Source organism: Danio rerio, chromosome 24, assembly GCF_049306965.1.
Source record: "Danio rerio strain Tuebingen ecotype United States chromosome 24, GRCz12tu, whole genome shotgun sequence".
NCBI classification, from domain to species: domain Eukaryota; kingdom Metazoa; phylum Chordata; class Actinopteri; order Cypriniformes; family Danionidae; genus Danio; species Danio rerio.
The window spans coordinates 45680187-45695000 of record NC_133199.1 but is presented as its reverse complement, the minus strand read 5'-3'; the positions used below and the strand labels follow the sequence as shown (position 1 = coordinate 45695000).

Below are 14814 nucleotides of genomic sequence, written 5' to 3'. Positions count from 1 at the left end.
GCTGGAGTCTAGTGTACTTCTGCTGTAGTCTAGTGTACTTCTGCTGTAGTCTCGTGTACTTCTGCTGGAGTCTAGTGTACTTCTGCTGGAGTCTAGTGTACTTCTGCTGTAGTCTCGTGTACTTCTGCTGGAGTCTAGTGTACTTCTGCTGGAGTCTAGTGTACTTCTGCTGGAGTCTAGTGTACTTCTGCTGGAGTCTAGTGTACTTCTGCTGGAGTCTAGTGCACTTCTGCTTTAGTCTAGTAAACTTCTGCTGGAGTCTAGTGCACTTCTGCTGGAGTCTAGTGTACTTCTGCTGTAGTCTAGTGCACTTTTGGTGTAGTCTAGTGTACTTCTGCTCTAGTCTAGTGCACTTCTGGTGTAGTCTAGTGCTCTTCTGGTGTAGTTTAGTGCACTTCTGGTGTAGTTTAGGGCTCTTCTGGTGTAGTCTAGTGCTCTTCTGGTGTAGTTTAGTGCACTTCTGGTGTAGTTTAGTGCACTTCTGGTGTAGTCTAGTGCGCTTCTGGTGTAGTTTAGTGCACTTCTGGTGTAGTTTAGTGCACTTCTGGTTTAGTTTAGGGCTCTTCTGGTGTAGTCTAGTGCGCTTCTGGTGTAGTTTAGTGCACTTCTGGTGTAGTTTAGGGCTCTTCTGGTGTAGTCTAGTGCTCTTCTGGTGTAGTTTAGTGCACTTCTGGTGTAGTCTAGTGCACTTCTGGTGTAGTTTAGTGCACTTCTGGTGTAGTCTAGTGCGCTTCTGGTGTAGTTTAGTGCACTTCTGGTTTAGTTTAGGGCTCTTCTGGTGTAGTCTAGTGCGCTTCTGGTGTAGTTTAGTGCACTTCTGGTGTAGTCTAGTGCGCTTCTGGTGTAGTTTAGTGCACTTCTGGTGTAGTCTAGTGCTCTTCTGGTGTAGTCTAGTGCGCTTCTGGTGTAGTTTAGTGCACTTCTGGTGTAGTTTAGGGCTCTTCTGGTGTAGTCTAGTGCTCTTCTGGTGTAGTTTAGTGCACTTCTGGTGTAGTCTAGTGCGCTTCTGGTGTAGTTTAGGGCTCTTCTGGTGTAGTTTAGTGCACTTCTGGTTTAGTTTACTACACTTAGTGTAGTTCAGGGCTCTTCTGGTTTAGTTCACTGCTCTTCTAATATTAGTGTTGAACTGGTCTTCGTGAATGTTAGTAATTGTGTCTAAAAATAGATCACAGAAATCGGAGACTCCATTGTTTGTTTCTGCTGGCCTTTGCTGAATATGCTGATGTTTGAGTGTGTGTGTGTGTGTGTGTGTGTGTGTGTGTGTGTGTGTGTGGTGTTCATGAGTCCGGCTCGCTCACTTGGTGACACACATTGGTGAGTTGTGTTTTCCTCCATATATTGTGCTGTTGTGATTGTTTTGTGTGTGTTTTCTGCTTCAGAATGACTGAATTCGTCTGTTACCCATCAGGCTGTGAGGTTATATGAGTTAACAATCTCTGTTCTGAGGATTATTCCTGGTTAAACACTTAAGTTCTGTCTGACTCCGCAATGAGTGACCTCTGTAATTGTTTTATCGGTTAAATATACATTATTCTGCCAGATAATAATAATTCTGTGTATATTTTATTATTATATGTATTATATCCTTATATTATTCCTTCAATTATTATGTAAAATAATAAAAAATAATGTAATGGTAATAACAGTAGTGAAATAGTTAAACTGTGCATTAATGAGTTATTCATAGTACCAATGACCCTTTCTCCTGGGATATTCCACTAGCGTGAGACTCGTCCTCTTGAGCATGTTCATGTGTTCGCTGTAGTGTTATTCAGTGTTCGGCTGTTCTGCAATCCTGCCGTTCCTCATGCAGATGGAATGAAGAAAGTCATTTTGTAATGAACAGAATCCGCACACTCCTCACATCGGCATCAGTGTGTGTGTGTGTGTGTGTGTGTGTGTGTGGGTGTTTTCCAGATGAAGCTCGGAGTGAAACGCAGGAGATTGTGTTTCTGTGTGTGTAAACAGAGGCAGACTGCTGAAGGCTATTAAGATCTTCATGTAACGCAATTCAGGCTCCATCATTTGCGGCGCTGATCGATAACGTCCGCTAAATGATGCTTCACTTCCTGCCGCTGAGAGACTCGCATCATCATCAGCTTATCAATATTTAATTTCTCATATATGAGTGTTTGTCTCAGACCTGAAGATGGTCTGCTGGATTGTAGAGCTGCACTACATATTGGAAAGTTACTGTATCATCATCAGGATAATAGTATATGCAAAATATTCATGTTGCACTTCTTTAAGCTAATTAAATTTAGCTAATGTTATGTATAAAATACCCCCCCCCCTTACAAATTATCAGAGAGCAGATTTCCCAGCACATCTCTAATCATAATAGTGTTAATAACTCATCTCTAATAACTGATTTATTTCCTCTTTTCCATGATGACGGCACATAATATTAGACTAGATATTCTTCAAGACACTAGTGTTCAGCTTAAAGTGACATGTAAAGGCTTCACTAGGGTAATTAGGGTAAAGTTAGGGTAATTAGGCAAGTCATTAACAGTGGTTTGTTCTGGAGACAATCCAACACTAATATTGCTGAAGGGGCCAATAATATTGCGCTTAACATGGGTTTAAATAATTAAAAACTGCTTTTATTCTAGCCCAAATAAAACAAATAAGACCAATCAGGTGTGGCCTTTACTATCTTCAGCCCTGCCTCTCCTGTAGCTGTACCTAGAGCTGAAAATAAACACTAATGCTAATGCTACAGACAATAACAATCACACTTTCCAGCATTTTAGGTGTTTTAAAGTCTAAATGTTTGCACTGGCATAGTTTTTAAAATTTAATTTGATCAGAAAAATCTGTTTATTTTAGTCTGGTATTTACATAAATGTATATATATATATATATTTAAATAGCTTATAAATTAGCATTTGTTAGTTATATTGTTAGACATATCATTATTGCAACATGACATTTGGTTTATTGATGCATTGCAATCGAACTGTGCATTAATTCAGATTTATTTTTATTTTTACAAACTTTAAAATGATTTGTGGCTCAGCAATGTCGCCTCACAGCAAGAAGGTCGCTGGTTTGAGTCCCGACTGGGTCAGTTGGTGTTTCTGCGTGGAGTTGCATGTTCTCCCGTGTTGGCGTGTGTTTCCTCCAACCCCCAGTACTGGGTTGCAGCTGGAATGGCATTCACTGTGTAAAACTTATGCTGAAATAGTTGGCGGTTCATTCCGCTGTGGCGACCCCTGATGAATAAACAGATTAAGCTGAAGGAAAATGAATGAAGAGATTGGCTTCACATCATGCTGTAGATCTTGCTATTAAACTTCTGAAAGCTCCTGAAATGTTGCCATGTCCACTTATTTTAAGCCACGGTATTTATAAGTGACTTTGCTTCGAGATGTTGAGTTAATACAGTGCATCTTGTCATATTTTGGTTTGTGGATGTTTAATGTAACACACTTGTGTTGAAGTTGATTATAGGCTCGTGTTTGATTGATGTATTTTCATGGTAAGATCTGGCAACACAGATGCGGGAAGCATACCTCTCATACAGGTGTAGAGACGTCATTAGACGAGTTCAGTTCAGTACAGAATGTGCAGATATTTAGTGGATGTGGTCGTCACTGACTGGATTTTTCTGGAGTTCATCAAGTTGAATGACTAAGTGTGTGTGTGTGTGTGTGTGTGTGTGTGTGTGTGTGTGTGTGTGTGTGTGTGTGTGTGTGTGTGTGTGTGTGTGTGTGTGTGTGAATGTTCACTTCTGTGGTGAATGGATGAATGAAACTCTGTGTATCTCAGTAAGTGTAATGATTATCTGACACTATTCTGAATGAGATAGTCATTGATGATGAATATGATGGGATGTCTGACATCAGTCACCATTTAATTGTCTCTTTTATGAGCCTTTTTAATGCTCTTTTCATTGTTTCCCTTTATTTCCTCCATTTTTTCTTCTTCTTTTTCTATTTTTCTCAGTTGTTTTATTGTTTTTTTTATAAATATTTTCATTATGTGTTCTCTTTTAGAATTTGTTTTCTGTATTTACTTATTTTGTCCCGATCCTCCCTCTACATCTCCTTATTCCACTGTTCCCCTCGAGAATAACGGTGTGTGTGTGAGTAAATGACATGTATTGAGTGTGTGACGGATCAGTGTTTGAGACTTTAGTTTTCTTGTTTTCGTGAGGCTTCATGCTTTTACTTTTCTGCATCTCTTTCTGTTCTTTTGTTTTTAAAGCACAGATATTATGCTTTATCCATTATAAAAATATATTGGTCAGCTGAAATAATGATATTATGTCGTCCTCTAAATCAGTGTTTCCCAAAGCGGGGGTTGTGGCACAATGAGGGGGGTCACCTAATTCATTAAATTCACACACACACACTTTCTCTCTCTCTTTCACACACATATACCAAAGCACACATTCTCTCTCAAACACGCACACACTCACACACACATTCTCTCACTCTTTCTCTCACGTCTGTGTCTCCCTCAGGAAGGCGCAGCATCAGCCGATCGTCAGTATGAGTGTGTGTGGCCCCGGGGCCCCTGCGTCTCCAGAGCAATGTGTGTCTCGAGACTCCATGGAGGATTACTGGAGCGAAGTCAAGAACATCCAGGAGGACACACACACACACCAACAGGAGCCAGCTGAGCAGGCCAGCACAGACGGTGTGTGAGAGAGAGAGTGTGTGCGCATGTGTCTGTGTGAGAGAGAGTGTGTTTGCTTGTCAGTATGTGTGTGTGAAAGAGTGTTTGTGTGTGAGAGACAGAGAGTGTGTGTGTGTGTGTTTGTGCTTGTGTGTGTGATTTGACTCTGATCTGATTTGCATTTCAGAGGCGGAGCTTGAGGAGGCGTGGCTGCAGGATGCGGGGCTCACCACACTGATTACAGGAGCTCAGGGCGACGGCCCGACGGAGGCTCTTCTGTCCACGCTCACACACTCTCAGGCCGCCATGGTGAAGAAGCGGCTGGACAACTACACACACACACTGCGCAAGAAGAACCGCCAGCCCACGAGGCACGTGCGGGACGTCTTCTCCACGCCAGAACCAGCGGTGAGATCGAACAGTGACGATCAAAGTCATGATTTGGTTTTTGGCTGTGCGTGTTTCCAATAGAGATGCACTGAAATGAACACTCTGGGCCAGAACTGATTCTCCATGCAACTAATTTAGCTTGATTTTGATGTCACTGATTTAACTTTGTTTACCTATGTTGATTTAATGAGTCACTTTCAGTCAATTCCATTCCAAAAGGTTTTTTGACCCACGCTTTTCTGATTTATTTGCCTGTGCGTCTTTCACACAGGAATTTCCTGGCCCAAAATCTGGAATATCTGCATGCACTTGGGTGCAAACAGAAAATGAAAATGCTTTGTGTCAATATAAAGTCAACACTTAAGCAGTGAACGCTGTGAATGTTAGCGACTTCATGATCAGATTACAATTCATTATTAGTCATTATTAGATTCCACAACAGTTTTTGATCCAAATTTTCCTTTTTAATTGGCTGTTTGTCCTTCAATTAGGCCTGAAACGGAGAATTCTGCATGCACTGGGGCGAAAACCAAGATGAGAATGCTTCCTAGTAATATACAGTCATAGCTCAATCACTAGCTCAAGGTGAGCGCTAGCAGTCAGATCCAATTAGAACTCACTGTTCAATCCTACAATGATTATTATTGCAGAGCGTGTTCCCAATAAGTGAAGATTCTGGGCTGAAACTGAAAGTTCTGCATGCAACTAATTTAACTAAATTTATAAAAAAGAAATGAAATCCTTAAAGAGACCCATTTACTCCCATAGCAATTATTTTTTCAGCTAAATGAGTGTCGAGATCTGATGAATACCTCAGCAGAACACAGAAACGTGTTCGGTATTGAACAATCTGAGGATGAGTAAATGATGTACGCTGTAAACCTCTGCTCATCAACAGTGTCTGTGTGTTGTGTGTTTATTAGCGGTGGTGAACTGCATTATGGGATGTTGATCTCTGCTCTGTCCACTTCTGATGTTGACAATTCAACTCTACAGTTTAACAAAGAGACTTTTACTGACATTTTTAGTGGTTTAAAATAATATAAGAAATAATATGTAGAGGAATGAGAGTGTAAAATAAGAGTAAATGTGCTGCAGTTTATTACAAGCTCTCTGTAGTGTAATATACAACACTAACACACACTATACAGCACTGCACACTATTACACATCAGTCCCTTTTATGAAACTTTTCATAATTCAAAGATCAAGAACCCATAATGCAAATCAGAAGCAGAAATAAACAGGGAAAGATAATCACATGTATCACTAAACATGAATAACTACTTATCTGAGGATATTTTTACAGTACTGCATGGACATTTCCGTGTGAACTGTCTCTTTAAAGATGGTTTTGTCCTGTTGAATCAGTGGTGAATCACGCTCAGCTGCTCCGACAGCTGAAATATCAGTGGATATGAAGGACAGACGCACTCAAATAACCCAACAACTGCCCAGTGTTCAGCAGGACAACACACACACACACACACACACACACACACACACACACACACACACACACACACACACACACACACACACACACACACACACACACACACTATACACAGCATTACTGCAAACATGCCTCTCTTACTCAGAGTTTGTGTCTTGTTTCTAGTCCAAATATCTAAACTTTCTTAAATCAACAAGCATTTTATAGACAAGCAAATCATACTGTTGTTTTCTGAAATAATAAGTCCAAATGAAGAGAGCTTTTCCTTAAACGAAGCTAAATAATCTGACTATGGGGGAAGAGAAATAGTCCAGTTTTCGGTTTGAAGTAACGTCATGTGCTTCCCCCATTGTCAGATTATTTTTGCTTGTTTTAAGGTTAGACTTACTTCATTTTGACTCTTTGGGCTCTATTTTGACGGTCCATGCGCAGAGCGCAAAACGCAGGGTGCAAAGGCCTTTAGGGCGTGTCAGGACGCGTTTTTGCTAATTTACAGACGGGAAAATCTGCTTTGCGCCGTGGCGCATGGTCTAAAAGGGTTGAGTTTATTTTCTTAATGAGTTATAGGTGTGTTTTGAGAATAAACCAATCAGAGTCTCATCTCCCATTCCCTTTAAGAGCCAGCAGCGTCGCGCCAAGAGCGCATTCGCTATTTACAGGACGCAAAGTAAGTCTAAGTGGAAAAACTGAGCATTTCACAAGCAAACAGTTCACAGTTTATTAACAGAGAACAGTTAAACAGAGCATCTACTGCGTGAGAATGAGAGATAATGGATCTACTTTCACTTTCGCTCTTGGATAGGGAAACCTTTACGCACAGACATCAATTAGTCTATAAATAATTAATTTTGTTTGTTAAGCGCAAATATTCGTTTCAAAACTATTTCTAAATTCAGTTCTAATTTCCAGCAAACGAATAAATGAACAATAATAACAAAATGTGCTCAAAAACCTGAGTTATATCCTAAAACACATGCTGTGCCCCATATGGTCTAAAACCTGACAGGTGGACAAATCTAAGCTTGTTTTTAATAAAACAAATATAAATATGGATATAATAAATAATACTGCTAATAATAATAACATTATACAAAAGCAAATTGTTATGAATGAACTGAAAAAGCCTCCCGAGATGAAGAAGACATAAAAGCAGTGATTTTTTATATTCATGTAGGCTAGAAAATAATATGTTTTGTAATATTTTAATCCTTTATATTTATATCCTATATCTATTCTTATTATATCCTATATATATCCTTAATATTTACATTTTTTCATATGTAAATATATTTGCCTATTGCTCTCTTGTGTGTATTAAGCAGTGTGTAAGCGAGGCGCAACTCTGCGCTGGAGTTTAGACCGGGTTAGTTTTGGTCTAATGAAAAATCTATTATAGTTTCTCAAAATAGCAACGCGCCAGCGGTCCGCCTCAGAACACCTTCCTATTTACACCAGAACGCCTATGAGCGCACATATGAGCGCTAATGCATTTGCTATTTAAACAGCGTAGCGCAACGCCTCAAAACAACTCTTGTGCCAAGCTGAAACTACCAAAAGACTACTGCGTCATGCCATGCGCCACACTGCACCGGGTGTATGATAGGGCCCTTTATTTCTAAAAGCAAAACAATGTTTTCTGCTTGTCTGGAGAATGTTTCTTAATTTGAGAATTTTTAGATATTTGAACTAGAAACAAGAGAAAAGCTCTGAGTAAGAGCATGATGTTTGCAGTGATTATACACACACACAGAGATGATTTATATATCAGATGCATGGATGTTTTACTTACACTTGTAATACTGTACACAAGCTTGTAATGATTATTAATTATTCATCTTAATCATGGTTATTTGATCAGATTGCAATTACTTTAGATCAGGGGTTCTCAACTGGTTTGGCCATGGGACCCACATTTTTACATGGTCATCAAGCTGCGACCCAAATGTTTAGGAACTATAATGCAGTTTTAGGAATTATACTTAATTTGTATCTATTTGTTAACATAAACAAGCAGTGACAGATACAGCATAAGAAATTCACCAAAACTAACAAATAAACACTATTTTATTGCCGTCATTTAACAAAATGGATCAAATTATAGAAATATTGCAAAGTAAAAAGACAAATACTGTTAATAATAAACTGTTAATAAAACAAGTTTTCTGGTTTTAAATGTTGTTTAAATTTAAAAGGTTTCTTGCTCTCACTACACCTCACTACATATGACATTGAGGCTTTAAATCTTTTCTGTCGTCGATATATATATCCATACTAGAAATTTTACATGTCAAACAGTAGGGTTGTCACGCATACATTTCAAAATAAAAGTCTGGTATAAGCAAAATAAGTAAAACATTTCACTTTTGTTGTTTTTTTTTTGACCACACACTCCGCGACGCACTGAAAATGTTCCTGCGACCCTCTTTTGGGTCGTGACTCACCAGATGAGAAACACTGCTTTAGATAATCGTGATAAATGTGTTAAAGCTTACATTTGGCCACCCACATAAAGGAAATTAAGGGCAATATTATTATTATTTATAATAATATTTATTTATTATAAGGGTTGTTTTAAGACAAAATTTATTAAAATATTTTTTCAATATTTTCACTTTATTTCCTTTGATATATTTTCTTCTTATTTTTTTTAGTTTGTCTGGAATAAAAATAAACTACTAATATTCTTAGCCCCCTTAAGATTTTTTTTTAAATAATGATATATCATTACCACAACAGAGATTTCACTTTGGAATGTTTTAAGAAGTTTTAAATTGACTATTAATAATATTAATAATTAATGCCTTACACCTCACAGCAAGAAGGGCTCTGGTTTGAGCCTCGGCTGGGTCAGTTGGTGTTTCTGTGTGGAGTTTGCATGTTCTCCCCGTGTTGCCTCCGATTTCCTCCGGGTGCTCCGGTTTCCCCACAATCCAAATTGTATATTTGGTATACTAAAATTGACCGTAGTGTGTGTATGATTGAGTGTGTATGGATGTTTCCCAGTGATGGGTTGCGGTTGGAAGCGCATTTGCTACGTAAAACATATGCTGGAATAGTTGGCGATTCATTCCGCGGTGGCAACCCCTGATCAATAAAGGGACTAAGCTGAAAAGGAAATGAATGTATGAATGAATGAATTAATGCCTTAAAAACATGATTTGGGCTTTTTAAAAAAGATTTTGAATATCCCAAAATGCTAAAATAATAATAATAATAATAATATTGTCATAATGTCAAGGAGTAAAGATTAAGAGTTTCCTTAAAAACTTTAAAAGTGTTTTTTTATATAATTATATTTTGTGTGTTTAATCAGACTGTATTATATAATATTATAAATAATAATATAAACAAAAATAATTGAAGAAAACCATGTGGACTTATTTTTAAAATATGTATTAGGCTTTCTTTGTAAATAACAATTAATAGTCATCTTGTTTTATAACAATAAATCCTGATGTATTACTGATGTCTGACGGCAAACCCACCATTTACCTTATGTGTGTGTGTGTGTGTGTTCTCTTACAGTCTGAACTGACGTCTCCTGTTTCCCCGAATGGAGAGATCTCCCCCAAACCCCCGCAGTCGAATCCTCCTAAAGGTCAGACAACATCAGATTTTTTTTAGATCAGATGTGTACATTATCAGCATGTGCTCATTCAGCAGACGCATTCAGGACACAGTCCTTTACAACATCACGAGAGACACAATATTACCAGCACATGATGGCAAACACACACCATTATCATTTATTATTGCATTACCTTTCTTTCTTGAAAGTGCGTTTATGTTTGAGCTAAGATGGAAATATCATTATCACTGAAGACTGAAAGTGCTTGTAGTTTTCTGTTTGGTTATTACACACACACACACACACACATACTTGCACACACATACAAGCAGACACACCCATATATGCACAAACAGCACAAATGCACACACACACACACACACAGACCTACACATGCGCAGCAAACCACACACATTTAGTGCTGTCAAACAATTAATCGCGATTAATCTTATCCAAAGTTTGTATTTACATAATGTGTGTAAATATATATGACATACGAAAAATACAAAACCAAAATATTTACATATATATATATATATATATATATGTATATATATATTATATATGTTGTTATATATATATATATATATTATACCATAAATGTGCACAGTACATATATAAGTAAATACAAGCCTTTATTTTGGATGCAATTAATAGTGAATGATCAAATATAAAACACACACACACATATATATATATACACACTGAAAAAAGTGTTGCATGCAGAACTGTTGCAAACAATTTATTTGTGTTGAATTTAAACAAACAAACAAATTAAATTTAATAATGTTCAACTTAATTTGTTTGTTTAAATTCAGCCCAAATAAATTGTTTACAACCACTTAACGTAAATCCAAGGAATCATCTTTGAATATTTTTTTTCAGTGTGTGTGTGTGTGTATATATATATATATATATATATATATATATATATATATATATATATATATATATATATATATATATATACATACACACACACACTGAAAAAAAATATTCATATACATGTACAAACATAATTATATATATATTTTTTCAATAAGGTCCACTTATTAATATTATATTATGTTATGACAGCTGTTTTAACAATGAGATATGATTGACTTGCCTCTTGTTACCGTTATTAAATAATTTTACAAGCGGGAAATGTTCATGGGTCAATGACATCACCACATTGAAAGAGTCTATATGTTAATGCACAAAAACAAATGCAAGATGCATGACCCTTTAAAAGTAAAAAAAGACGTTTCTTCTGCTCTCCTGTGATACTTTTATTTACTTAAAAATATATGAAAACAGTCAAATATAATGACATATTTGTCAAATAAATATATATATATATATATATATATATATATATATATATATATATATATATATATATATATATATATATATATATATAAATAGAGAGTTCAGTGAAAAATACAGTACTAAAATAAAATAAAATATTTTTTTCAGAATATGTTTTTAGATGATTATTCTGGAGAAAGTCTTATTGTTATATTTAGTGTTGGCTGGAGTAATTTAAATCACATAATGAGCGGTCAGGCTTTCTTCTGCTGGATGTTGATTATCTGTGGTTTATTATTCTGTGCAGCTCCTCCAGCGTGTCCCGACTTCACTTCAGCCGACAGCAAAGGTTCCAGCAGCACTTTAAGGACCATCATATTATCCTTTTCCACGCCGTATTCAGAAGGAACTCGAGGTCAGCAAAAATTACGAGAAATGCAAGAATGCAGGAAGATCCGTAAAGAAGACAGGGAATTACTGGTGCGTCCACTGAGAATGATGTGTGTTTGAGTTTATAGCAGTAGCTGTATATTTATTTTGAGGGATGTAAACAATAACAATGATCACAACATCCTTATTGTTCTAGTTTTTGAATTTCCAAAGCTTCTGAGAATCCCTGACGGTCCACTTATTGATAGATCATGTTGACAGCTGTTTTAACATTGAGATGTGATTGATTTGCCTCTTGTTACAGTTATCAAAATAGTTCATGAGTCAATAGTATCACCACATTGAAAGAGTCTATGTTAATGCACAATAATAAATTCAAGATTCATGACCATTTAAAAACAAAAAAGACGTTTCTTCTGCTCTCCAATGATGCTTATATTTACTTAAAAATATATGAAACAGTCAAATATTATTACAGTTGAATATCGCATGTGTACATAACTATAGTAAACTGTAAGATATACACTGCAAAAATGCTGGTTTTGTCTTGTTTGTTGTCTCAAATGTTAAATCAAGTAGAATTTTCTAAAAATATTGTTATGAAGAGGACGCTGACAGCAGAAGTGGACAGAAGTCCAAATGCAGTTTATTAAAGGACAGGTTGTACAGGCGAAGGTTGAAAACAGGAGCAAAACAACAGCATAAAGGTGGTCAAAAAATACAGGCGAGAGGTCAGGCTAGACGGCAAAAGAACAGAGCAAGAATCTAAAACACGCTTCATAAGTTCGTGAAGAAACAAGACTCAGCCATGAGAATGTGAATGTGAGGCGTATATATAGTAGGGTTGCATGGTTTACTGGTGCTTTGGTAGCACTGCTATACTATGGCTCCAAAATACAGGCTGTGCCACTGTAGTTAGTATCGTCATTAACGGTTCTATAATATGTTGCATATGGAAAAGTCACTACAACGCCAGAAAATAATCAATAAACCACTTTATTTTTTATTTATGCAATAGCAACAATGAAGTCACAGTAAATGCAAAAAACAGAGAAAGTCTTCAATAATAAGGGAATTCTGAACTGAATTTAAGTATTATGACAAATAAAATTATTAGTGTTAGTATTTCTGAAAATGTGCTTTATTTGGTAGATTTGAGTTATGAAGTAAAACAGTAGCGCTGTACTATTTGGTATCGTGATACTTTGGGGTATAGTATCGGGGTCTGAATTGATGTTATTGTGAAAACCCAAATATATTCCTACTAATCAGTCCATCATGAGCTACGGCTGTGTCTGTGTGTGTTCGGATAATTGTCAGCTGTTGCAGGGGTTGATGGGCACAAAGAGTTCTGGGAGTTGTAGTTCGTAAAAATAGTGGAAGTAATCTTTAGTGGACAAAACACTGATGGCATTTACAATAGTTCTGTTTTCATGAATAACGAGTCAAAATTACATTTTTTTACTTTAAAATGTGCCAATGTGATAATAACTTTGTTTTCAGTTTGTAATTGTTTTTTTTTAAATTCACTTAATTTGACTCATTATTTCTGAAACAAAACAATTATTTACTTGTTTACTGTATAATTTATTATTAAAATGTATATACCCTGCAGGCCCACATCATAAGATGTTAATATTAGGTTAGATTTAGGATGTGACATCAGGTGGCCAAAATCCAATGTCTAGCCAGCGTCTAAGAACGTTATTACGTTATTTTGATGTCCAACAGCGATGTGAAATGACGATGATTTTGGGTTGTGTTGGAAAGTGACCAAAATCCAACATCGAGTCAACATGTTAAACCCGGTTATATTGACGTCAAATACTATTCAATTCAATTCAATTCAGCTTTATTTGTATAGCGCTTTTACAATGTAGATTGTGTCAAAGCAGCTTCACATAAATGGTCACAGTAACTGGAACAGTGTGGTTCAGGTTTTAGTGTTTAAGTTCAGTTCAGTTTAGCTCAGTTCAGTGTGATTTAATCATTACTGAGAGTTCAAACACTGAAGAGCAAATTCATCAATGCGTAGCTCTACCAATCCTGAACCATGCTATACTAACTATTATTCATCAGGTATGGCAACATCCAACGTCTGATAGACGTCATAGTGCTAACATCCACACAACGTCAAGCTGTAACATCATCAGGCGTTGATGTTTGGTTGATTTTATGTTGGGCATTGATGTTGGCCTGATGTTGGATTCTGATGTCCGATTTTGATTTCCAAACAAAAAGTGAACATCACTATGACATAAGGGTACAACGTCAATCTGACGTCATGTTGATGCCCTGTGCCTGCTGAGTATATATAGACCAGGGGTGCCTAAACTCGGTCCTGGAGGGCCGATGTCCTACAGATTTTAGTTCCAACTTGCCTTGACACACCTGCTCACTGATGTTTTTAGAAACATCAACCATTAGCCTAGTAAGAGCTTGATTAGCTGGCACAAGTGTGTCTGATTCAGTTGGAGCTAAAGTTTGCAGAACGTCGGCCCTCCAGAACTGGGCTTGCACACACTGTATAGACAATTTCAATGTGTTTACATTTAGATTTAGTCATTTAGCTGACGCTTTTATCCAAAGCAACTTACAAATGAGGACAAGGAAGCAATTTACACAACTATAAGAGCAACAATGAATAAGTGCTATAGGCAAGTTTCAGGTCTGTAAAGTCTAAGAAGGAAAGTATTAGTAATATTTTATTATTATTATTATTTTTAGTACAGTTAGTGTGATATTCAGAGAGGCAATTGCAGATTAGGAAGTGTAGTGGAGACTAAATAGTTGAGTTTTTAGTCGTTTCTTGAAGACAGCGAGTGACTCTGCTGTTCTGATGCAGTTAGGGAGTTCATTCCGCCAACTGGGCAGATTGTGCATGAGCGTTTGCGAAAGTGATTTCTTCCCTCTTTGGGATGGAACCACGAGGTGACGTTCATTCACAGAACGCAAGTTTCTGGAGGGCACATACATCTGCAGAAGTGAGAGCAGATAAGAAGGAGCAAAGCCAGAAGTCGCTTTGTAAGCAAACATCAGAGCTTTGAATTCGATGCGAGCAGCAACTGGCAACCAGTGCAAACGGATGAGCA

The 14814-nt window shown here is 37.0% G+C and overlaps 1 protein-coding gene across 3 annotated transcripts in view; it reads left to right on the top strand.

The window, feature by feature from the left end:
* arhgap28 (Rho GTPase activating protein 28) overlaps window positions 1–14814 on the top strand; it is a 47531-nt gene that overhangs the window by 16197 nt on the left and 16520 nt on the right. For all 3 annotated transcript variants that reach the window (XM_073940329.1, XM_073940330.1, NM_001007435.1), the window contains 4 exon segments: window positions 4472–4647; window positions 4814–5034; window positions 9997–10069; window positions 11640–11812. In XM_073940329.1, coding sequence (XP_073796430.1) covers window positions 4472–4647; window positions 4814–5034; window positions 9997–10069; window positions 11640–11812 — 643 coding nt within the window.